Source organism: Camponotus floridanus, unplaced genomic scaffold, assembly GCF_003227725.1.
Source record: "Camponotus floridanus strain SB8 unplaced genomic scaffold, Cflo_v7.5 scaffold12, whole genome shotgun sequence".
Classification (NCBI taxonomy): domain Eukaryota; kingdom Metazoa; phylum Arthropoda; class Insecta; order Hymenoptera; family Formicidae; genus Camponotus; species Camponotus floridanus.
The window spans coordinates 2,322,002-2,349,075 of NW_020229237.1; the positions used below are offsets into that span (position 1 = coordinate 2,322,002).

Below are 27,074 nucleotides of genomic sequence, written 5' to 3' on the forward strand. Positions count from 1 at the left end.
TGTAAAAATAGTACATTTGAAATTTAAAGATGTAATTCGATTTAATATACAAATTACAATATTAGTTTAGAAATTAGAATTTTATACTCTTATTCTAAATGTATAGTATATTTCTATCACAAACATATATATACATATAAAAGATCCCATTGAAATATTCTATTCTGCATTAAATTTAATATGACAAAAAGTATTTTGCATTACTGGTCATTGTACTCATCATATAAATATTTTATACTTAAAAAGATATATACACATATACATATTAGTAACTTTAAATAATTTTCATGAATTTATTGCAACAAAACAGGAACGAATACACTATTTATTTGCCATTTATAAAAGTTCTGAATCAGCTTCATAACTTCTTGTAAATTTGTAGAAAATTTTAACATACAAATTGCATTAAAAAGTATCTTGTTATTTTACTAAAGCAAGATTATTCTTATAATGCAAGAGTAACAAAGTTGGTATCAAAAACTTGATAAATGTAAAAAGAAATCTTTTCCACAGCAATTTTCTATGGATCTATATCCGAATGACGTCCACTACAATATGAAATGTTATAACGATAATACATCATCTTCGCCTTTGTAACTACGTTCAAAATGTTAAGTAGTATTATTATTGAGGCAACATCGGCACACAGTAATCAAGATATAAGTAAATGACACATTCATTGTACATCTCTGCAAACATCATTTTGTCAAAGTTCCTTTAAAAGTGCCGATTTTGCATTTTTAAGTTTATCTAATCGCCTTTGTAGATGAGAATTTGCTGTCTCCAATTCTTCTACACGGGCTTGTGTTTCTCTTACCTGAAAATAAAAATTTTAAATTGACTCATGTGTATATCTATATAATTTTCTTTGATATATGTACAGATCTTTTTATTCATAAGAAAAATCAATATTCATACTTCTCTTTGCAATTTTCTTTTTTCCACTTTTAATTCATCTTCTGCTTTTTCAGATGCTTCTGCAGCTGATTTATAACGAATTACTTGACTTTCCAATCTAGCTACTGTTGCTTGTAGCGTGGACATATCTTGTTCTGCTTTTTGTAATTTAAATTTATAATCTGCTAACAATTTATTTGCCTCACGCTGAATATCTTCGTTTTCGGACAAGCAACCTGCTACAACAAGATACACACACACACACACACACACACACACACACACACACACACACACACACATTGATATAAATAAAATAATATTATAATCCATAGAAAAATTATATAAATAATTATATATAATTTATTTAAAATAAATATATGCAAACATTAACCTAATACTGAACCAGATGATCTCTCGGATCTCATGCGATTTCTAGTTTCTTCCAGTTCCAATCTCAAATGTCGAATTTCATCTTGCAATTCCTTTTTTTCAAAAGCAAACTTTCTTAATCGGACATCTAAAATTATAAACAAAATTATAGATATGAATATTAAAAATGTAAATGTAAATTAAAATTTGTAAAAATTGATATTATATTATATTGAATAATTAAATACAAAAGCACTAATATATTAATAAATATTCAGTACTTTTTTATTTCTTCTATTCAAATACTATGTTCTGTCAGGATAAAAATCTACATGAAAAAAAATTTGTCTCCTTGGAAAATAAATTTTGATCTTTAATTAAGTCCTCTCTAGTCAATGGATAATCAATAATCAATTTAAATTATCTTTAGCAATTTTGTGTAATGATTTTTCAAGAATAAAAATGATTTTATAAATTTTATTTTCTATTAATGATTATTTAAATTTTGCAATGACAAAAATGTAGCGATTTTAAAACTTGAATGAATTGTATGTATTGTAGATACAAAAACACAATTTCTAATTTAAAAAAAAAATGTATTTTAGTTACGATTTTAATATAATAAAAAATTGAAATTTTTATCTTCAATTTATCTTTTTTTAAAAATAATTCTAATGCATTAATGAGATTTTTCGATTAAAATGATATCAAATATAATTCGCATATATTTCATAATCAGATATAATTTGGATAATTTTCAGTTCTATAAAATATAATTTGGATAATTTTAAGTTTTAAGTAAAAATTTTTATCTTTTAAATAAAGGTTGAAAATTAATTCTATCACAAGGACAGAAGATTACTAAGAGAAATGTATGTGTGTGTGTGTATAAATATATTTTCTAGCATATAAATTAATATTTCGAAGTGATGGTATAAATTAATATTTCATTTGGCTATTTTTTATCTGATCTAATCTGAGAAAGCTAGTTGAGAAAATTACTATATTATACTTAGTATTTACATATTATTTAATAATGTCATTTAACAATTTATATTAAATAATGCATGATTTGACATACCCAGAGAACCTTTACCAGCAGTTTCCAATAATTCTGCAGCTTCTGTACTGACTAGTACCCTCTTTTTACAATATGACCTATTTTCAATATTTTCATTATCTTCATCTTCGCTTCCTTCATTGTCAATGATAATTAAGCCATTCTCCTAAATTATAGTTTATATAACATTTGACGTGTGTGATGAGATAAAAATATTATATACATACAAAAAGTTTTTTCATAAACAATGTTATATGTGTTATTACAATAATATTTAATAATATACTTACTTGTATAAGTGTATCTCTTTCTAATAATTGTGCCTTGCAAATACCTAAATCTTCTTTTAATTTCTGATTAACTCGTTTTGATTGTTCGAAATCTCGATTCTTTTCCCTCAGTTCTCTACGTACTTGTACAATTGTTTCCTCTAATTCTTCTAATTTATCTTTTAATAAATCAACTTGATAGACATAAGATGATTTTTCGTTGTCTAATTGAGCATTAGCTATCATTGCCTTTCTGAATTTTTCTTCAAATTCTTTTAATTCCAGCTATATAAAAAATTATATTATTATTATTATTATTAATAATATTATTAATAATATTATAATTAATACTATTAAGATTTATATAATAGGGCTTATTAGCATACCCTAATATCTCTACTTAATCCTGCATCTTCTAATGAATCTTCTGAAGATCTGCGACTTGATTGGAAATTGTTGGAATTTGTAAGAAGCCGTGATGTACGTACTGGATCTGGAGTTACTCTCATACTTCTATTCACATCAACTACAATTAGATATATGTTAATAAATATCTAAATAAGATAAAGGTATTATATAAAAAATATGTAAATATGTGTGTATATATGTATGGATGTGTAAAGATAGTAACTCTATAAATAATTTATTATTATAAAGTTATAAAAAATTGGAAATATGACACTAATGTAAAATTTATTTTTTAAACTACCTGTACACATATCATAAACCCTATCGGCATTTTCCTCTGCCTCTTTTTGTTGTCTCTCTAATTCACGCATTCGTATTTCTCTGGCTTCCGCTCTTGCCTGTCTCCTAGCAGCAAGTCTTGCTTCTGCCTGAAAGTATGTATGGAAAATCCAGCCTGTTACCAAAAATATACGTTTACATTTGATTTATTATTAACATCATATTATCATCACCACATTATAAAGCTCCTTAATTCAGTTAGAGTACAAATACAACAAAATGGTTATGAGTTTTTTGTATTAAGATGATTAGTTATTTATCTTTATTGGGGGGAAAATATAAACCCATGCATAATTTTTATAAATCAAACCTAATGTTTGGCATATTGTATAATTTGTATCAAATCTATTAAAAAAATATCAATTTCTTTAATTTAATGTAATATATAAATAGTAATTTTATATATTACATTAATAATAATATATAAATATTAATTTTTATATAAATAGTGATTTATCCAAAAGAATATGCAAATTAATAAAAAGAGCAGAACTAGCATATAATATTATTTAAAACAAATGTCAAAAAAATTTATTTGCAAATACTTGATAGTGTTATAAAATATTTCTATAATAATTTGCTTAATCAATTTATTTATCTATGTACTCAATATACATATGTATGTATATATTTCTATACTCAATATAAGCCTCTTTTAACAATATTGTTTTCTCAAAAAAGTATATAAATATAATTAATATTATATTTAAAGATATAGAAATATAAGGAACATCTGCTGCTAATAAATAAATAAAAATAAAAAATAAAAAAAAAAAAAAATATATATATATATATATATATGCACTTACACACAATTATTATTTTAAGCTAATAGTAAGTAGGATATGCTTAACTCTGCTGTTAATACATTAATATTTTGCAAATTATTAAAATATGAAAAACATGACATATTGAAGAATTTTATTATTTCTATTATTTATATGTTTTTTGTATACTTATTTCATTATTTCTAATATAAATTAATACAGAAAAAGTATTGCAGATAAAGAACGGCAAGAATTCAAAATTTTTATTTTTATGATGCATGGATATATATATGTGTGTGTTTGTGTTATAATGTGTATGTTTTATATATAGGTATGTACAAAACAAAAAGATAACTAAATTAACTGTATTACTTTTAATACTTGAATTATTTAGACTAATACCTTATTATACCTTAATACAATCTTGCATATTCATGCATATTACATTTTACAAAGTTATATATATTTTTATCAAAGTCATACCTCTTTAGCTATTTGATCAAGTGCTTGATCTTCCGCAGAATGCCGTGTGGCAGTCCTCCTTCGCCCAGTTATAGCCGATTCCATTTTGAGTTTCCTTCCTTACAACTTGTGTTTCAATTGTAATGATTCTAGTTAGGTGAATCGATGTGCAACAACACACTAATAAATAAATAATAAGCTGAACAATTTTATAAATGAGCTAATTATCAATGTCATTACAAGTTAACTTTACATGTAAAATTTAATAATTTCTTTCAATATAATATTTTTCATTATAACCATTTGCTTTTTATTTTCAAGTATTTAGAATATATAATTTCAATTTGCACATCTTTATATTTTATTCAATATTTTACAAGCTCTTTTTAATAAATTCTTGATAACAAATTGATAATTGAAAAAAAATTTATATATCTTATTCTTCAAAGGCCATTAGATAAATCTATTTTTTCATATGTGTGATGAGTGCTGTGTGTGTGTGTGTGTGATGAGTGCTGTGTGTGTGTGTGTGTGTGTGTGTGTGTGTGTGTCCCTGCATATGTGAACAGAATGAATGTATAATGCATAAAGCATGAAAAATCAATTGTAGCAATAATTTTTCACGTAAAATATATAAAAAGAAAACCCATAAAAATTATTACGGCACTTTTTATTCCACTAGGCGGAATTTTGCTACATTCCATTTTGGATTTTTTTTAATTTCTCGGTCACACCTTGCATTTCAATGCGTAACACACGATGATAATGATGATGATGATGATGATTAACGCTTAAGACCACAAAATTAAAGCGAAAGAAGGTATAATCGAATACGCTTAAAATAAAAAGCAAAAATTTAATATTTTACGACACATTATTACTCGGCACACTACACACGCACACGTAATACACATACACACGCACACACATATATACCCACCATAATTATAATATACGTATAATCTTACAATATATAGCTATATTTCATCGCTTTGTTGTTCACCCATCATAGACGTGCACTTACGATTAGGACATGTCAGAGCCAGTGGATGTGTATTTTTCGGGGCCGAATGACATGCAGAAAATAAACCGGGTGCGCTCTATAAATATAACGGATGGAAATCGGATAACTCGGTCGCGATAACCATCTGTATGTCGTGGAACTTTATCGGCGGAACTCGGCGAGTCTGCTCGCTTCGTTAGACGATATCACGTATAATCGCCGCGAGATGAGGCGAGCATGATGCGAGACACGCAAAAGCATTACACTCACTCCTCGTCTCTCGCCGCGCCTACATCTGTCTAAAAGTTATATATAAGAAGGTTAAGACATCATCTCCTCTCCTCCCTACCGTTACCCATGATGCTGTGCGGAGGCCACGAACCTCGCATGTCATACTAGACCCGCGAACTTTGAGGATAAAAGTGAAGCAAGGGCGGCCATTTTCAATTTGGGCAGAATAAATAGAGCGAAACAAAGGCTAGATATTATCTACAGGATTATTTGGAATAAAATATTGGTAAATATGCATAATAGATTACATCTCATCGATTTTTATGTCACTTAAATATGTCAAATTTTTTAAAATTCTCTTGTATTCGAAAGCAACATATATTTCAAATGTCTTACCCTGTATAATGTCATCTCGTTTAATATCCTTGTCCTGTGCAGCGTATATGTAACAAGTTAGAAAGAGAGATAAAATTGCGAAGGCAAGAATAAATGAGACAGAAGACATCTATGATTGGTTACCTATCAGCTGTGCACATGACAGTTGACAGTTGACAGTTCTTCCTCGACACGCGCGACATCAAAAATATCGACAGGGAGTCACCTTACTATATATACCGTGTCCATGGTTCTTGCCGAGGACGAAGGATACTTTTAGGAACGCGCCCCAAGCGTATTGTGCCATATCTGCGTTTATGAACACGTAACAATAGAGCAAAAACATGGCTGGACATCATTCTGCTGTCGTTGAGTAAAATTTTGTGTACAGTAAAAGGACAATTCGACGTTCGTGTGGCGTATGTATGAATTGAGAGTCAATTATGACTTCGATTCACTTCGTCGTTCATCCTTTACCAGGAACGGACGACCAACTTATTGACAGGTGAGAGAAATGTTCCGTATCCGTTATCGGTTTTCCATTAGCGTAGCCTTTACTCTATGCACATACGTATGCTTTCGGTGTGCATTCCTTGCGATCTTTCGAGAAAGATCCTTTTACATTGCAATATGTCACGATAGGCGCCTTCACAACTATTCGTTTTTCATTTTGCATATCTACGTGTGTGTACCTGTACGAACATGTACATTATATATTCTTATCATATTAATATATGTTAATATGATGATTATGATGATTATTATGATTATTATGTATTGATATCATATTAATATAATCAAATCACATTAATTACTAAATAATATCATACTTTCATGGCATTCTATAAATATAACTTTAATATAATATTGTTTAATATAATTGTTTCAATATATGCATTAAATTTTTTTAACGGAGCTAAGTTGCAATATAATTTTTAAAGAATATAAATTAATTATTTAATATACCTTAAATTATACCTATATAATTTAACAGCCTATACAATAAATGAATAAAGTAGTAACATTTTATTTTAATATGAACATTTAATAGTACTTATAAAATATATTATTTTATCATAAATGAAAGAAAGGCTAGTGTACCTTAAAATATATTAAAAAAATTTTTATTTTAATATTAATTATACAAATTAAAATTATCTAATTTAATCTAGAAAGTAATCTAGTTTTAAAAAATTATCATTTTTTTTATACCTCTATATATTTTATACTTCTATTGTTTTAGGCTGAAAGAAGTAGCAGATAAAATCAATAGATATGGATTTGTAACACCATCGGCTTTCAATGGCTTAAAAGTACCAATAAAGCGTGTTGTAGTAGGACCAACGCATATCGCTCTTCTTACAGAAGATAATAGAATATGTCGAGTTGCATTTACAGTGTTATCTGATAGATTGGACTTGAGTAAAAGTGAACCTAATAGAAAGTAAGTAAAGAAAGAAAAATATATGTAATATATATAATATATATAATATATATAATATGTATAATATAATATGTATAATATGTAATATATAATAATATAATATATAATATAATATATAATATAATATATAATAATATATATAATATAATATATAATAATATATATAATTTAAACATGAAAGTAGAATATAATTTTAAAAATTACATATATTACATATATACAGGATATTTTTGGACAATCAGGACAAACAAAAGAGTGATAGATTTTCTTAAATTGAATAAGATAATTTATTAAGATCTATCATCTTTTAAATTTGTCGGAACTGTTGGAAAAAATATCTTGTACACACACACACACACACACACACACACACATATATATATATATTTATATGTGTATATATGTGTTTTTATTGTAGTACGAGTAAAAATCATGTTGGGAATTCTAATTCTACACCAAATGGAAATGGAAATAGTAGCAGTAGTAGTAGAACAGGAATATCACGTTCACGTGCACGGATAATGCGTAACAGCTCTGCGATTCGCGGAGGTAGCAGCGTCGGAGGAAGCGGTGCTGGTGGTCGTATAGGACCACCAGGAGTGATTATGGGAGGAGGAAGCAGTAGCAGTTCACGCCCTATCCCGTCTGTGCCAGCACCATTTGTACCAGAAGATCTGATATCTCAGGCGCAAGTAGTACTGCAAGGAAAAAGTCGTAATCTGATTATCAGAGAATTACAGGTTTATAAGTATTATTATTAAAAACAAAAAAACGATCACAAAAGAGATAAGTTTTAAATAAAATAATTATTATATATTGTAGCGTACAAATTTAGATGTTAACTTAGCGGTAAACAATCTTCTGTCACGAGAGGATGAAGAAGGCGATGATGCGGAAGATGCAGCAGACAGTTATGTTCCCGAAGATCTTATATCACTATTAGATAGCGGTTTTAGCAATGAGCATTCAGTTATAATTGATGCTGATTCCATGTTTTCTGAAGACATGTTTGGATACACAGGAATAAGACAGTAATTAATTTTTTATCTTAATAAGCACATATAGAGTATCACATAATATAACTGATAGTATAACTGGAAAAATAATGATTTTACATGAAAATATGGAATTAAATTTTTTAATATAAAACTTTTTCATATAAAATTTGTGAAAGGAAATTAATTTTAAATTTATACATATACATACATACATACATATATACATACATACATACGTGTACACACACACACACACACACACACACATATATATTTTTACATATATTTTAATAATTGTCGAGATAAATTCATTAATGTATAATATAAGATTGCCAGAGATTATTCAAGTTTAAAAAAGTATAAAACATCCATTTTGAAAATCAATTTTGTCAAAAACAAAAGCTTATAAAAAAGAAATTTATTACACTTTTGATTTATTTTTCCACAGAGAATCATTTTGTATTATTGATTATAGGATGCATTTTGCATGCATTTTAAGGAAATATTATATTTTCAGTCGTGGAAGCTCTTCACGCCGCTTAGGGAACGACAGAGAAGGCGAACGTTCATCTCATGAAAGAGACAGAGATCGTGATAGTTTTAGCAGATGGCGAGAACGTCAATATTATGGTCCGCGTCGTTGGTTGGAAACTGCTCTTAAAGATTCATGGGAAAAGGATTCAGGTATTTTATGAAAAATTAATTGTTTAAATTTTTATATGAAATATCTGAAGTCTATATATATTTGTATGTGTACAATTTGTTGAATAAGGCTGCAATTTATATATATTGATATTTTAGATAATAAGAAAAAGGAATTGGCTTCGCAAAGCCCGCTATGGATATCTGAAGAATTAGAATGGTGGCATGATCGTAGTAGCGATCCAGTACCCCGTTTTGTACAAATTGCATCGCTTTATAGTGAACTAATTGCAGTTTCTGCATCAGGACAATTATATCAATGGAAATGGACAGAATCAGAACCGTATAAAAATGCAGATGTACTTATATGTTTTAATAATGCAATTATATTTTTTTTCACATATCTCTACAAAATATGTATTATTGATTTTTAGAATCCAAGTGTGCACCATCCAAAAACTATTCCATTGGCATTGACAACAGAGAAAATAATCAATATATCTGCTACAGCAATTCGATGCTCTGTTAGTACAGAGAATGGAAAAGTAGCGACTTGGCTTGATGAACTTTTAGGACATGTTGCTTCTCGCCTTGAGCATCCTGCACAAGCTTTCACTGAATTTACATTAGATAAAATTGTATCGCTTTATACATGTGCTTTGTATACTGTTGCAAGACTTGAAAGTGGAACATTGTATTGGTGGTGAGTTTGATTTTTTATTTTTAGTTATGATTATGAGATTTTCATGTGTCTCTCTTTCAGGGGTGTTTTACCATTTGCCCAACGTAAGAAATTGTGGGAAAAATACAAAGCAAAATCGCGCAAACATAGACCATCCACTGTTTTATCAAGCGACATTAGTTATGGAACGCATGTATGCATGAAAAATAGTCCAGTTTATCAACCAGGAGCTATTGGTTAATATTTTTCTCGTATTACAAATGATTCAGATATAGTATTATATATATATATATATATATATATATATATATATATATAACAATTATTATATATATCAATTTTAAACAATATATAATATATTTTTCAGGATTTACAATAGCTAATGGTGTACCAAAAGTAGGACAGTTGCTATCAGCAGCATGGAATGTAGATGCTACTTGTAGATTTAAAATATTACCTGCTGGTACACATGTATCTAATACAAACACTGATAAACGCGAATCTAATGGAAATGGAAGCACAACCGTTGTAAACAAACCAAATCATAAGGAAACTGCTGATAGGCTTGATATGCCTCCTCCACCATCACCAGCTTCAAGTACTTGTAGTGATACTGGCAGCATTACAACAAGTCACAGTAAGATACAATTAAAAATTATTTGTTTAATTGTAAGAAATGTTTTTAAATATTGTAACACTTTAAAGGGGAGACCTCTGTTTATATTATCTGGCCATTTATCAAGAATATTGTGTTGATACGCGAGAAGATGGGGGATTTTATATCTAGAGGGGTCTACTAATGTGTTTAATATATCTAGAAAATGTATTTAATATATCTAATAATAAAATATTTTATAAAACTATTGTAATTTTTAGAACGGCAAAAGCGTATAACACCTCGAAGTGAAGGAGAATTCGAGAGAAAGGACGAAGAGGATTGGCAATTGAAAGATGTTGTTTTTGTCGAAGATGTCAAAACTGTACCTATTGGTATGATTATCATTTATAGTTATTGACAAAATATTATCTCTGAAAATTAGAGTTTATGTAAAATATATAATATATATTTCATTACATTCATATTTTATATTAAATAGGGAAAGTTATCAAAGTTGATGGTTGCTATGTAGCAGTTAAATTCTTCTCAAGAGATTCAAAAGAAAAGGAAATTAAAGAAAAAGATTTTAGTTCATCAGATTTTAAGGATCTTACAGCGGAAGAGCCAATGAAATTATTAGCAGATTGTAGACTTTTACGTAAAGATGAATTACAAGTAATGATAATACCTATTTATATATCTATAAACATATATCTATATATTTAAATATATATCTGAATATTTAAATTCATTTGTTCTTTTATAGGTAATTAAATCATCATTAAATCCACGAGCCCCGGATTGTTTTCAAAGAACACCTAGACGAGTTAACATAATGGAAAGTTCAAATGATAGTTTGTTAACTATATCCATTGATGGACAAGGTATTTTTTTTAATCTTTTATATGTAATACACTTTAGCACATACACTTTAGTACATACTATTATTGCTGTTAAAGTAAAATTAACAAATTATACATATTTATATTACAAAATATTACAAATTAATAAAAAAAACATATACTTATAGGTATTCATGCTATATTGAAAAGTGGAAACAAATTAAGTTATGTTGTGTACAATTTAAGTACAGGAAGATATGTTCAAGATCGTTATATTCCATCTGATATTTCATCATTTTTGGGATTGCAACCTCAAAATATTAATCTTACAAATGCAGGAGAAGTATGTTAATAATATTCCTTGTAAATATAATAACGTGGATAATATTCTATAAGTTTTGGAAAAAAATAACTATTTTTGCATTTCAGAATATTGAATGTTCTATGATTTTACGAGATGGTAATAACACCATTTACCCGATTGTGAAAGATTGCGCTGATGCTATACGCGACCCAAATTGGCTGGATCTAGTACCAGTAAATTGCATAGGTGCAGCAACTATTCCCATTTCTAGCTGCTCTAATTCGCCCAATTTAAAGAATCAGGTTGCAGTCATTGCATTAGCATTCGATAACCTTTTACTTATGCCACGTATATTGCGATGTGATTATGAGAGTGTAAAGCAAGTATTTTGTAATTTGGAACAAGATCTAAGTAAGTATATAGATAGATGTGATTTTTTATATAGATGATTTTATATAGATGATTTTTAATATAGATGTAATAAAAATGCATGTGTGCGTGTGTGTGAGTGTAATTTTAATTTCTACATTGTATATGATAAATAATATAAATATAATATATTATACATTATAAAGACAAAGAGAGAGAAAGATGTATGTATGTATATATGTCTATATGTAATATGCGAGAAATTTTTTATTTTATAGAGAATAATTTGACATATTCAAATGCAAATGCACAAGTCCAACAAATATTAAAAGAACGCTGTGACGGCAATCGAAATATACTTCACGCTTGTGTTAACATGTGTGCACCAACTTCCAATAAAGAAACTGAACAAGGTAATATATTTAATATAGCAATTTTTTTAAGTGATTATGTATAATAATAAGAATCGTGATTGTTTTTCATATTATAATATACATTTGATTGACATTTTAATTTTTGTTTCATTAAAGTTATTGAACGTGAATTAGTATCAAATACAGTAGACAACACTTCTGCGCCTATCGAAGAACCAATTCCGACATTAAGTTGGCCACCTGAAGCATTTGATAACACATCTGGAGAAGAGGATAGTTTATTAAGTATAGGTGCTGCTAGCATATCTATGATGAATAAATCTAGTAAGTAATTTTTTGCTTATCTATATTAATAGTACAAATTTACATGAGATATTTATAACACTTATAAAATAAATTTTTGTAATCTCTTATTATTTTAGATATTGGGGCTACATCTAATAATACATATATTATAGATTCTGTTGAAAGGCGTCATAATGCACTACTTATATTAAAATATATGTGCGAAAATAATATTCTAGTACCACACTTGAAGGAATTGTTGACAGCAAAGTATGATTAAAATTTAAATACAATTTTAAAATAACAAACACACACACACTCATATATATATATATATATATATATATATATATATATATATATATTTCTCTTATATATAAATATTTTATACTTTTTTTTTATTTATATAAAAAGGGATGCTCAAGGACAAACCCCTCTCATGCTCGCTGTTTCGGTTCGTGCATATCATGCAGCTCTTATTTTATTGGACACTATACAAAAAGTAGGCAAAGATGCAAAAGATACTTCAGCCATGATACTGCCAGCTGATGCTAGTCCAGATCTATCTCCGCTATTTGTTACTTGTTGCAATGATACATGCAGCTTCACTTGGACTGGAGCTGAACACATCAATCAAGTATTTTAAATATTATGCTTAAAAAATATTATACAGAAGATTCTTTATTAAATTGAAAATTTCTCTTTTTATTTTAAGGACATTTTCGAATGTAGAACTTGCGGTCTGACAGGATCTTTGTGTTGTTGCACTGAATGCGCTCGTGTTTGTCATAGAGGTCACGATTGCAAGCTTAAGATAACTTCTCCCACAGCATATTGCGATTGTTGGGAAAAATGTAAATGCCGTGCTCTTATTGCCGGTCATCAAGGCGCGAGATATGATTTGCTGTGTCGTCTCGTTAACAGCACTGATCTTGCCACGAAAATTAATTCACGGTAAAATTTAATCTCGCAAATTTTATACATTTTATAGCATTAATTTCTTTTTTAAATAATCAATTTATATATTTTTCATATTACACCGATATTAGAGGCGAAAGTATTTTGTTATTTCTGGTGCAAACAGTTGGAAGGCAACTAGTTGAACAACGGCAATTTAGATCAGCACCTAGACAACGATCAACCTCGGCTAGTCGTAAAGCACCGACGTCGGACGGTATTTTTGCAACTTTTATTGATCATATGCATATTTATAATAATAATTTTTTTAAGTAAAAATTTAACATATCTTATATTATAATTTTTTTCATTTTATATAAGGTTTATCTTCCAACAAACAATATATCTTTAAATTGTTTTATCCTTGTATATAATATATATAGTTGGCGAATTTAATTATATGTAATTCTTTCTATAGGTTTAGGTACAGATTCAGATATGCCAGATCATGATTTGGAACCTCCTCGGTTTAGTCGAAAAGCACTTGAAAGATTGTTAAATGATTGGCCAGCTGTTCAATGTATGATTATGTCAGGTGTTTCTGAAAATGGTAATCAATTATTTGGCGACCAGGGACAATTATGCCGGCAAAGTGGTACCGCGTTATTAGACAAATTTACGCATACCTTACTTGTTAAGTGTAGTGCCGAAGTAAGTGGAATAGTAATATGTATAGCAGAATCGAATAATTAGCGAATTATTACTACTTTTATATTTATATAAATTATACGAAATCTTAACAAATTTTTATAATATTGACAGATGCTTGATACATTGCTCACTACTTTAATTAGAGAATTGCAAGATGAGTCTGTGCCTGGACGACAAGAAGAAGCAAATAATGTGGCGCGCCGATTTGTAAGATCTGTGGCACGTATATTTGTTATTTTCACTATAGAAATGGCACCAAGCACTACCAAAAGACGAAGGTAAAATATTTTAATATTAATGCTTTTTTATTCTATCATATATATATATATATATATATGATATATATAAATTCTTTTTCTTCAAAACATTCTTTTTATTAAGATTTTACTTTTTTAATTTAATTAATATAATAACATATAAATATATAAATATCATATTGAAAAAAATTGTTTAATTGTTTGTAGCACAAATCAAGCCTCACAACCTTTAATGAAGTGTCGAAAAGTTTTTCAAGTACTGATCAAATTAGCTGTAGAAGAATTATGTGAAACAGCAGATTCATTGATAGCGCCAGTCAGATTAGGTGTGGCACGTCCAACCGCACCGTTTACATTAACAAGTTCAGCTATTGAAGTACTCAGTGGTTCGGAAGAATTATTTTCTATAGAACCTCTAATACCTCACAGTGGTGTTAGTTCACAGACATTGGATGCAGCATTACAAACGCAACAAGCAAATAACAATATAGCAATTTCAAGAGGAGATGTTTCTGCCGTAGATGAAGCAGAAGGTGGAGAAGGTATAAGGAGAAAAAACAGTTTTTAATAAAAAATTCCTTTGCATATAAGATAATATATGTCGTGTTCCTAACTACACATTAATATCTTATGCTTTTGTAGAAATACCTATGGATATGGATGGTGATATTAGCGAACATGAGGAATCGGGTGTTTCTGGCACTGCTGCTAGTCAACCAATTGGTGAAGTTGATTCAAATGCCGGTGGTGTTGGTGAGGAACAAGCTGGAGACGGTGAATCGGATACAGAACTGGATCTTTTAGCGGAAGCAGAAACTGAATCCGATTCAGACGACAATCATAGCAATCAGGATGCAGCATCCGCACAACGTAGCGTGCAAACTGGTGCCACTGCTGGTTCGGACGGTGGAATGGGATCGATATTATTGTTTCCTGAAGATGAGTCGGGAGAATCGAGTCAACAGGAGGACGACGAAAGTGAAGCCGGTGAAACAGATGAACAAGATAATGAAGAATTTCAAATTGGTGATGAACAATTAGAACGTAGAAGGTAAATTTTGTTCTTATTTTGATTGTTTACTTTTTTATTATTTCCTTATCTTATTAAATTCTTTAGCTAAACCGCTTTTACCGCTGATATAATGAGCTCAGGATGTGTCTACTTCTAGAAAAAAACCTAGAATTTTTAGGAACAGACTTTGCACTTTTCCTTCGTATAAGTGAAAAATATTAAAAACCACATGCAATAAAAATTATTTTAAAAATGTATGCCAAAAGATTTTTAAAATATTCCCTTTACTTAAAATTTTGAACAAAAGTATTTTGAAAATCAGAGACTTTTTTTATAAGATTGAATAGATACACTCTAAAGATATGATTCATCATTCGAAACAAACGAATAATATTTCGATGAATCTTAAATATGAGGAACTGCTTTCGTATTATTTCAGTGGATCGTCCGGTCATTTACATCGTAATAATCTTGCACCTGTATATATGCAATGGGCGATACGCAATCATGAATCGAACACGCGCACAGCGGGTTTACGAGTAACAGGTGGAAGTAATTTGGTTTTCATTGATCCCGCATCTTTAAGACGAACTGCCACATCGGCCGTTGCAACTGCGCAAGAACCTATAACCATGGGGACTACTGCTAGTTGCCTGGCACGAGCATTCGGAATTGTTATTCGGCAAATTGCCGATCTATTAGTCATCATGCAAGATTACAAGAATCTAGCGCCCACCTTGCCACGATTGATAGAGATTACTTTTCAAGACGCTCTAAATTTACAGGTATGTAAAAGCATTCGAAAATACATACAATAAAAAAACTTATTTTAGAATAGGAGGTTGCATATATATAATATAAATCTTTAAAGTATTTTTATCTGGAAAAAGAGAATTTTTCTTACACTATTTAAATAGACATTCTGTTCCAGTTATTCCAGTTTTATTGCATCATATTGTACTTAATAGCTTTTATAAGTCAAGTAAGAGTAGTAACAAATCATTTCTTTCATTCCAGTCATATTTAGAAGCGCACTTGAAGCCTACTTGGGATTGGTTACTTACGGTGATGGATGCTACAGAGGCACAGTTGAGATTCGGAGTATCTTTGACACGTAGCGCGGATCCGACTCATCCCGAACATCCTCTTAATAATAGTCCATCTTTGTCGGGTAGTAATTTTAGCGGTTTATTGAACACAGCCGCTCTTTCGCTTACTTTACAAGGAAATACAGGTCGGAATCCTCGCGGCAATATCAGCACGAGCTCAAATATCTCCACTCCTCAAGCTTCAACACGGCTTACCGTTGGTTTTGCAGGAGTTGGCGAGCCTCCGAGGAGTAGTAGAGAACGTGAAGGTTTGCCTTATAATCTATCTATAAAACCTTAATTTTTCTCTACATTTGCTATATATTTTTATTACTTTATCAGACTGTTTATATTTTATCATGCTCTAGAATACGTACTTTATGTACTTAATTGCACACATATAAACTATCGAAAGTTTTTGTACAACTAAAGAAAAAAAAATCTTGCAATATATTTTAGGTAATGAGGCGCACTTGGCAAGACGCGAATTTTTATCATATTGCCTGTCTTTAATGCGTGCTCACAACAGCGAACATAGAGATAGTTTACCAGTTTTAGACGTCTCAGCTTTAAGACATGTCGCTTATGTATTTGATGCACTTGTATATTATATGCGATCTCTTTCGGAACCTCTCGCTTCTAGAGGTGAGACTCAGAAAGAATCATCGACTTATTCCAGTTGGAATAATCAGGTATGTGAGAATGGCTTTATTTAAAATATATATATATATATATATATATATATATATATATATATATTTAAATAGATATAATAGTAAATAACATACGAAAGTTAAAAATAGTATAATTTTGTTAAACTTAGATTTGATGTTAAAACGATATCTATTTATAGTAATGAAAACACAAAAATTTTTTGCATACTAAGAATTTCGAAAATCATATATGAATTATCATATATAATTATTTAACGATTTTTTAAAAATTCTTGATATAAAACTCTTATTTCTAGGATGAAAATGATAATGACGAAGGTGAGGAATATAATTCGCCAGCACCAACTGCCATGGAAACAGATTCTGTAGATTATCCAGATTTACTTCAAGTACCTATATGTGGATCTGGAAATCACGGCAATTCGACACCGAAAGGAAGAAAACATCCTTTTTTACAAAGATCAGATTCTACCTTGTGCCTTGGTTGTCCGCCTCTAGATCCATTTGACACTGTAATAAGTGAAGCGCTGCCATTGGCTGATCAGCCGCATTTATTACAACCACACTCAAGACGCGAAGATCTCTTTGGTATTCCGAGACAACCAACTTGTTCTAATGCAAATGGATCTAGTCAAAATTCTTTGGAAGGTTTGCCGACAAGACTAGGTCTCTCTGCACGACAAGGTACCGATAGTCATAACAGCTTGACTCCAACATTTAGCCAAGTTGTACAAGGACCGCTTTCTAATTCTAATTCAGAATCAAGAAGAAATTCCACTGGTGAATTGAATTCTATCAAATATATGGTAAAATATTTTCCTATAATAATATTAAAGTGCTTCTCTTTTCTTATACATGATGATTTACAAAATGTTTTTTACAAGCGAAATATTAAGAGGTAAAGTATATAAATTAATAATTAATACAACAAATTTCAGGATAAATTAAAATCATGTAATCATGCTAATGAAGGGCATTCTCTCGTAGCAGAGCAAATTGATAGAGCACCAATTATAGTATCTACAAATAATCAAAGTGATGCAACAACGAGCATCAAAAACAAAGACATATGCAAAAATAATAGAAGTGTCATAGTCAGAGCTGGAACAGTATCGGTAAATGATATCATAATTATTTTGTTTATATATATCAAATATTATATATAAATGTTCACACACACACACACACACACACACACACACACATGTCTACATATACATTTTCAAAATTGGCGCATTTGCTAATGACGAATTTTTAGAATTATTTAGAGACGATTTTTCTTCAGAGAAAATTTCAAGATATCAATAATCAATCATTAATAATTTCAATATCAATAATTCAAGATTAATAATTTCTTAGTTATAAATGATTGATGAAGAAGGATTTTTCGTAATTTATACCTAGACGTGAAGAATTAAAAGTTAACATAACAAAGCTATATTCTTCAAATGGAATTATTTTAATAGAATTTTAATTTAAGCTTTAGTTATACAAAGTTATATATGGCAAAAATTAGAAATTTGCAAAAAATGTGTGACGATCTCTCTCAATATTGTTGCTGAAGAAAAAAGTTTTCAAATAGTCTCAAGAATTTATTATTAACAGGTGGTGCACCAATTCTAGGAGATCTTGTGTGTGCGTGTTTATATGTGTATTATATTATTAATTTATTTTTCGAAGGAATCAAACACGAAAATCGGTGCGCCTGAAATATTGGTTGTGCCAACTATCGATAGCCAAAATGTATCTGAAGAAGTTGACCCAGCTGCCACAAATCATGAAATATCTGCTCATGAAACCGTTGAAACGAGTCCGGTAGATTCCGCCAAAGCAGTATCATCAATCGGGACAAATATCTCGCATAATATCTTATTAGGACGATGGCGGTTAGCGTTGGATTTGTTTGGACGAGTTTTTATGGAAGATGTAGGTTTAGAAGCCGGATCTGTTGTATCCGAATTAGGAGGGTTTCCCGTGAAAGAAGCTAAATTCCGTAGAGATATGGAAAAGCTTAGAAATTCGCAACAAAAAGATATTACCATCAAGGTAATGTGTTGACATAAGTTAATAATGTATGACGTATAAACTATATGTATATAATAAATTATCAAATATCAAATTATTATTCGTGCCAGGTGGAACGAGATAGAACACAGTTATTAGTGCAAACAATGAAGGAATTAAATACGCAATATAATATATATAATAGAAGAGCTTCGAACACTCCGCCTTTGGCAGTGAATCAAGTTAAAGTCTTTTTCAAGGATGAACCTGGCGAAGGAGCCGGTGTTACTCGAAGCTTTTATACTGCGATTGCTGAAGTTTGTAAAACGAAATATAAAATTAGCAATCTTTAATTATAAGAGGATTTATATTATTATTTTTTTAGGCACTACTTGCGAACGAAAAACTTCCAAATCTCGAAGCGGCACAAGTGGGATCAAAATATACGCAATATAACGTTCTACAGAAACTGAAAAGTAGAGATCGTGACCGTGATCTCAGACGACAAGTATGTTTATAAAAGACTAGTTTTCAATTTATTATAAGATTGTATGTATGAATATATTATACGATATTAGTTTACAATCTTGTTTCAGAATACACGATCTTCTGGAAAATGCCGTGAGACACGTCGGACTTTATCTTTCGATGCTCGTTCTTTCCACCCATCTAATGCAATCGAAGGAAACAATAGCTCTACTCCTGGTAGCTCATCATCCAGTACTCATCCTTTGCCGATTAATCATCCTAATAATGAACACTTGACCATGCATCAGCAACAGCTCGGCGACAGATTATATCCTAAGGTTCTATATCGTGCACTTGTTAAAAATATAATTAAAATTTATATTTGTTCAGTAATGAACAAATCTATTTAATAGATTTTTTTTATAATTATTATTTGTTTGTTGACATAGATACATGCTTTACGACCAGCATTGGCTGAAAAGATAACTGGTATGTTATTGGAATTATCACCGGCGCAATTATTAATGTTATTGGCTTCGGAGGATGCTCTCCGACAAAAAGTGGAAGAAGCATTTGAATTGATTCATAGTCATACTCAAGATTTGACCAGTGAAATGTTGGATCTCGATGTATTTAGCTTAACCGAACGTTGTGCAGCAAATAAGAAGAAACTGGAAAATAGCATTTTAGATGACACCGAAGACAATGCACCGCTTTTTTATTCTCCCGGTAAACGTGGTTTTTATACACCAAGACAAGGCAGAGGCAGTTACGAACGATTAAATGCATTCAGGAATGTAGGAAGGTAAGTTTCAAGTGCTTGATTACATATTGATTACATTTTCATTTTGACATATATGTACACATATAATAATTAAAATTTGTTTTACAATGTGTAATAATTAAAATTTAAAATTTATTGTTTCTGCTTTTAGACTTATAGGATTGTGCCTCTTACAAAATGAGCTTTGTCCACTATTTTTAAATCGTCATGTAATTAAATATATCCTGGGAAGGCCTATACGTTTCCACGATCTTGCATTTTTCGATTCTGTTATTTATGAAAGTCTGCGACAACTGGTCATCGATGCTGAAACGAAAGACAGCAATAGTTTATTCTCTGCATTAGATCTTACATTCAGGTACAATTTTATATTTGCTTCATTTATTTGCATCTGATTTTTTATTTATTGTTTTCGCTTTTGATAATGTAAATGATTTATTTATTTTTGTTTATAGGAAATGCTTTTATTTATAGTAAGTGAATAAATAAAAAAATTTATATTTATAAAATTTATATTTATAAAAATTTATATTAAAATCGAAAAACGCTTTTTTAGCTTTAATAATGTTAATTTTTCGCTCTATATTCATCATTTTTCATTTAATTTAATAAATATTATGTGTTTCATAAGTCTTGAAACTTTTCTAACAACTGATATATATATATATATAACGTGATCCGATAATCCGTAAACAATTTTGAATCTTGTTACGCCAATTCATGAAACTCACTCTAAGGGATGAGGGGAGGGGAGGGGGATCAAGAAATCAATTCTGTCGAAGTTAAAAGTAATTTTCGATTTCGATAAAAAAAGTGATTTGTTTGTTTCTATCTATTGTATGTAATATGAAAGCGAAAAATTTCACGCATTCTCATTCTGATATTTACAGAAGATATTGTATGCTTATATATGTGTGCATGCGTGCGTGCACTTGAAGCTATCATCTCAAACGTCATTTTGCATTTCAGTATTGATTTATGTCCCGAAGAAGGAGGTGGTTCAATTGAGCTTGTGCCCAATGGCCGTGACATAGAAGTAACTGCAAACAATGTATATGATTATGTACGCAAATATGCTGAAGTTCGTATGATCAAGGTACAAGAAAAAGCTTTGCAAGCTATGCGCGATGGAGTTTTCGATGTCCTTCCCGACGGAGCGCTCGATGGTTTAACTTCTGAGGATTTAAGACTCCTTTTGAACGGAGTCGGAGATATTAATGTATCAGTTCTGATATCGTACACGTCATTTAACAACGAGTCTGGTGAATCAACGGAGAGATTAGTTAAATGTAAACGTTGGTTGTGGTCTATCGTTGAGAAAATGTCACATGTCGAAAGGCAAGACTTGGTAAGACTTTCTGCGCGCTAAATTATTTCCCTACTTAAAAACTTATAAGTTTTTATAAATTGATAATTATTTTTTCTTTCAAATTAATATAAATATTTATGTAATATAATTACTTATGATTATATCGACATGATAATTTATTTTCATATATTATAGGTATATTTTTGGACCGGTTCTCCCGCGCTACCTGCTAGCGAAGACGGCTTTACACCGATGCCGACCGTAACAATCCGGCCGGCGGACGATGCGCATCTACCAACCGCAAATACGTGTATTTCCCGATTATATATTCCACTGTACAGCTCTCGTCATGTGTTACGACATAAACTACTTCTCGCTATTAAATCAAAAAATTTTGGATTTGTATGAATTTAATCTTGTGTGACTTGTATACAAAATGTTGTATACAAAACAAAGTCACATTGTTGATAATGATACAAGACCGGAGTTGTATATGTTGTTATTTTTTCCTTCTAGAAAAAATTTTTAACATTTATAAATTTATAAGGTGTAATTATGCATATGATTTTTTTCTGTTCCTGAAAAGTAGTTTTTATCTTCATAAAGAGAGAGAGCTTTATATTATATAAAGTTTTATTTAGTCCCTCTCTCTCTTTCTCTCTCTCTCTCTCTCTCTCTCTCTTTATAGCGAACAAATAGAATTTTCTCGAAAATTATACGAGACTTCATTTACTTATATTTTATGAATTTATATATATATATATATATATATATATATATATATATATATATTTCACATTCTACTTGAAGCACATAAATTTAATAATTGTCTAATAAACTTATTTCACATAAACAATTATAATTATATCTTTACATTATTCATGTACTCTTTTCTTTCACATAAAAATTATTAATCTCTAAAAATTTTCGCATTGTGATAAAAATGTTTTTATTACGCATTTTTGAAATATAATATAAAATAATGACAAAGTTTTTTTGATAAACAGGATTTTTATGTATATCAATAGCAACTTTCTTGAATAATAAGTGATATATGACATGATATATATAAATATATATGTATGTGTGTATATATATATATATATATATATATATATGTATATGTATATAATATATATCACATACACACACATTATACATATGTGCGAAACTTAAAAGACTATGTATGAATCAAAGTATAAAATATAAGATTTAACATTCAGCAGCAAAATTTTTAATTAATATATATTTCACTTTCAACAGAAAAACTGTAGAATTATTAACAATGAATGCAACAAGTAAATTGTATGGTATAATACCACAAAAATATTATTAATCTCTTTGTTTATCTTTCTAATTACACTGTGTGTGTGTGTGTGTGTGTGTGTGTGTATGATGTGCGTATGTATGTATGTGTATACACATCGCGCGCGTATGTATGTGTATTTAAAATTGAAAATATTCGTAATTTGAATTAACTAACCATTAAAACAATAAGAAAAGGAATCTAGGAATGTCAAGCTGCCTATTCTGCTGTATTGTTTACTTTTTTAAACAATTATTTTTTAGCATTGGAAATCGTGTTTCTAATATAAAATAATGTAAACTCTGTCACTCTAACACTGCTTAGTCTCGGTATACACATGTATATGTTTCACTTTTTTCAGAATTATAACAATATATAGTTTCGAAATGATTTATTATTTTAAAAAAGAAAAAAATTTTCAAGTTTTTTTTGTATAGTTTTAAATATATTTTTCCTATATATGGTAAACTGAAATAGTAAAAAATAATCCATTATCTTTAATTTACTTAAAAAAAAGTCTAATACTAATATATATTTATATATAATATAATAAATCTCATTATTTATAAATTTCTAAAAATCTCGTAAAGAGTTATATACAATAATTATATTATCAATTATTTACTTGACAAAGTATCGAGAGAGATAGAAACTTATGTACAATGGTTACCTATTGACCACTTCCTGAACTGTTTTGGGGTAATTTTGCTGTCGATTGGCTTAATTGCGCCAACGTTTCTGGAGTTGCGTGCGCTTTTAATAATGAATTTTCTGCTTCCAATTGATTGATACGATCCATAAGTTCAGCTATCTTTTCTTTTAGTACTTCCACTTCTTCTCGTACCGCGAACATTAAATGACTTTTAACCAGATCCTAAGAAAGATTACAATATTTTACAATCATTATCATGTATTAAGTTAGCAAGCATTAAATAGCTCGATTATGGCAGTCTCTTACCATAGCCTGTTCAATCTTGTTATCAATTGCCACAGCGCTTGTCCCCGACATACTGTAATATAAATTCATTAATATATATATATATATATATATATATATATATATATATGTATATATATATGTATATATATATATATATATATATATATATATATATATTTAAGTATGCACATAGTAGAAATGTATAAATAAAGTATATATATAATATAAAAGGAGTGTGATCCAAAACTTTAAAGTTATGCGTATATATAAATTATTAACTATGTTCGTTTTTAGATTTATAAGATTTTAATTTAGTTACAAGAAATACCTTTCATTATCTTCGAGAGTACGATGCTCGTCGCTGCCCTGTGTCACTTCAGCTAACGATGATTCCAGGAGAGTTGCATCGGCCGACTGTATGGTAGCGGCATTGGCAACAATACCAGAGATAGATTCTTGTTCGGGATCAGATTGATGAAATGCAATGTTTCCCTGCTGCAATCCACTCACGACATTTTGACAGCCAGTCGTCACTTGCGTAATTTGCACCGGGGCAGTACTACTAGATGTTTGCGGTTGTGGTATCTGCTGAGTCGAGGATGCGATCACTTGGGATTGTACCGAGGTTTGCTGCGCCGTCTGAGGAACTTTATGAATGTTTTGCATGCCCTGCATCCCCTGTATGGCAGTTAGTGGCTCGGAAATTTGGGTCATCTGTGGTTTTTGCGTTTGCAAAGGCTGCTGACAGGAAGCTGCGTCTGATTGATGCTGCGTAACGAGAATGTTTGGAGTCTGAGATGTCGGGACCGAAGTTTGCTGCACCGGCTGACAAATATTCTGAACCGATAAGGATTGATTCTGCGTGCTCACCGTAACATACGTCTCCTCGTTGGAATGAGGTATATTTTGCTGCGATGTCACCGTGCTATTACTAGTTTGAGTTATAATAGGAATAGAACCCTGAGGCATGCTCTGAGGTTGCCCTAAATTGTTAGGATGAGTGGCCTGCAAATTGGAGGGTAACGTAGATCCTTGACCCCCTTGGGGAGGCTGCTGTTGCTGCTGCGTGACTATCGGTTGAGTCTGAGATTGAAAATATTGCGGGATTTGTTGCGTAGGCGCCTGCTGCACCGTAGCTTGAGTTTGCTGCGTAGGATTATGCTGTACATTAGGAGATATCGAATTGTTTACCGCATAATTTGCACTCGAAACCGATTGTGCAGGATTGCTCGAAACGGCAATCGACGAATGCACTTTATCCTGGTGAGACGATACCGGTCCATTAGTGTCAATATTAATTCCTTTGTCGTCGGTCACTACGGATTGCTTCGCAGCTTCCGGTACGACAATCCCGCTGTCGGTCACCCCGTAAGATATGCACACCTCGTTTGGATCCGACACCTTGGGAGTACCGATGGCTGTAGGCTGATTGACGGACGTATGATCCAAATAATCCATGCAGGTCCATCGTCCTCGCTTGAAAGGCTCGGTACTTTCGATCTTGACTACCTTGAATCTCTCGTTCCTGCCGTGAGAGTGAACCTCCCGCAGATCGGAGTCCTGCTTAACATTACTCGACAGTAGATTGATTATGTTGTTGTCAGTGACGGATGTGATATCCAGAGTATTGATATTGCTATCGTTAACCGAATTACTGACATTCCCACCCTCGGAGGGTACAATGGCCAGGCCGTACTGGGAGCTGGTGGGGATCACCGGTGCCGTGCTGAGGGCGGCGTGGCTCGTGTTGAAGAACACGTCCTCCTTGGAGAACGTGTCCTCGGAGTAGCTCGGCGTCTCGATGTCGAGGTCGGTGATGCGCGAGTGCTCCACGGAATTGTCCTCCGTGTGCGACTCGTCCAGGTCGTCGTTCGAGTCCTCGCCGGCGTCATTGCTCATGCGGCAGCCTACGGTCACGCTCGTGATCTGAAAGGACGACGTCTTTTTCCGATTGCACTGTCCCGTTCCCGCTTGCACGTTCCCCGGGGCGATCAGGGTAACCGGCTGGTGCAGCCTGTCTATCTCGCCCAGACGGATCGTCTCCGTGGTCGTGCGGTGAACCGGATTCGACACCTTCCTGCTGCTGCTGCTGCTACCATCCGACAGTTTGTGCGATTTTCTGTGCACATTATCTGCCATTATTATGGAAACTTAACATACGAGAGACACGAACCGACATCGTCCCGTTCAGTCTCTCATCGCGATCTCTTCTCGGGGATGTCTCTTCGTTTACTACGAGATCTACGCTATAGATCCGTGCGGTGATTCTCGCGCTTCCTCTCAATCGTTCGCACCACCACATGCTCCGATTTCCGTACAGGACACGAGACGACGGTTCGAAGGCATACTCTCTGCTTTTAGAATGTTGACAGTTCTCGCTGTTGCATTATATTAATTTTTACGGGAAAGAAGCGTATTCGCTCCGACACCGTCCGTTCGCGAAAAATCGCCTCTCGAGTTTCTCCCTCGAACCGCTCGTCTCCTCGCGAAACGTCACCTTCGCGCCCTGGCCCTGGCCCTATTCTCCGTTTCCTCGACGATCACGCAGTCCCATTCGAGCTCGTTCGCGTTCGAAATTACTACCTCGAGAGCAAAATATGTATATGGATAACATTATCCATGTTCCCTCTTTATACATGTGTACACGCGTTATACACCGTACATACAGCTAAAGCTAAGCGGGCAGTTTAAAAATGGCTGCCGATCTTAATCGCAGTTTTCACGCTAGGAAAATTTCCAAAAATCTCATCCAACGACCAAGAATGCGCTCCGCGTCACGTTATCTTCGCTCTCGAGAGCGAAAAGGTTCGATTGGAAGCGGAATAATGTCAAATGTGCGTTGATTCAAAAAGACGAGCGATTTATTTTACTTCAAACGTGACTTTTCACATCGCCCTGTTGCT

General features: G+C 31.4%; 3 protein-coding genes across 12 annotated transcripts; 1 reads left to right on the plus strand and 2 right to left on the minus strand.

Moving 5' to 3' along the window:
- Positions 1–279: 279 nt before the first annotated feature.
- Positions 280–5,942, minus strand: LOC105259038 (leucine-rich repeat flightless-interacting protein 2). Of its 8 annotated transcripts, none has more exons than XM_025415378.1 (9): positions 5,599–5,941; positions 4,596–4,754; positions 3,308–3,434; positions 2,985–3,124; positions 2,620–2,883; positions 2,351–2,495; positions 1,292–1,417; positions 919–1,136; positions 280–817 (listed from the first exon to the last, which is right to left on the minus strand). In XM_025415378.1, the coding sequence occupies exons 2-9, from the start codon at positions 4,677–4,679 to the stop codon at positions 707–709; spliced, it is 1,215 nt and encodes a 404-aa protein (XP_025271163.1). In that variant the 5' UTR covers positions 4,680–4,754; positions 5,599–5,941; the 3' UTR covers positions 280–706. The 8 variants fall into 8 exon arrangements, with proteins under 8 accessions (XP_025271163.1, XP_025271162.1, XP_025271161.1 ...); XM_025415377.1 differs by having other exon boundaries at positions 5,543–5,941; XM_025415376.1 differs by having other exon boundaries at positions 5,515–5,941.
- A 684-nt stretch (positions 5,943–6,626) lies between these two features.
- Positions 6,627–22,551, plus strand: LOC105259104 (E3 ubiquitin-protein ligase UBR5). The gene is made up of 37 exons (XM_025415375.1): positions 6,627–6,688; positions 7,427–7,627; positions 8,046–8,367; positions 8,450–8,658; positions 9,143–9,309; positions 9,427–9,626; positions 9,702–9,970; positions 10,031–10,185; positions 10,317–10,586; positions 10,826–10,939; positions 11,047–11,222; positions 11,314–11,431; positions 11,578–11,732; positions 11,819–12,104; positions 12,341–12,475; positions 12,593–12,760; positions 12,859–12,991; positions 13,136–13,358; positions 13,437–13,675; positions 13,771–13,895; positions 14,097–14,329; positions 14,441–14,607; positions 14,794–15,128; positions 15,229–15,637; positions 16,038–16,383; positions 16,616–16,955; positions 17,146–17,378; positions 17,657–18,166; positions 18,299–18,475; positions 19,041–19,406; positions 19,496–19,681; positions 19,750–19,872; positions 19,961–20,170; positions 20,282–20,637; positions 20,768–20,974; positions 21,586–21,964; positions 22,121–22,551. Exons 1-37 carry the CDS (start codon positions 6,627–6,629, stop codon positions 22,331–22,333), a joined length of 8,517 nt encoding a protein of 2,838 aa, XP_025271160.1. The 3' UTR covers positions 22,334–22,551.
- On the minus strand, positions 20,753–27,069 carry LOC105259037 (protein bunched, class 2/F/G isoform). Of its 3 annotated transcripts, XM_011270721.3 has the most exons (5): positions 25,042–27,069; positions 24,500–24,939; positions 24,190–24,241; positions 23,902–24,105; positions 20,753–20,922 (listed from the first exon to the last, which is right to left on the minus strand). In XM_011270721.3, the coding sequence occupies exons 1-4, from the start codon at positions 26,308–26,310 to the stop codon at positions 23,902–23,904; spliced, it is 1,965 nt and encodes a 654-aa protein (XP_011269023.1). In that variant the 5' UTR covers positions 26,311–27,069; the 3' UTR covers positions 20,753–20,922. The 3 variants fall into 3 exon arrangements, with proteins under 3 accessions (XP_011269023.1, XP_011269021.1, XP_011269022.1); XM_011270719.3 differs by having other exon boundaries at positions 24,500–27,067; XM_011270720.3 differs by lacking the exon at positions 20,753–20,922 and adding an exon at positions 23,676–23,699 and having other exon boundaries at positions 24,500–27,068.
- Between the last annotated feature and the right edge of the window lie 5 nt (positions 27,070–27,074).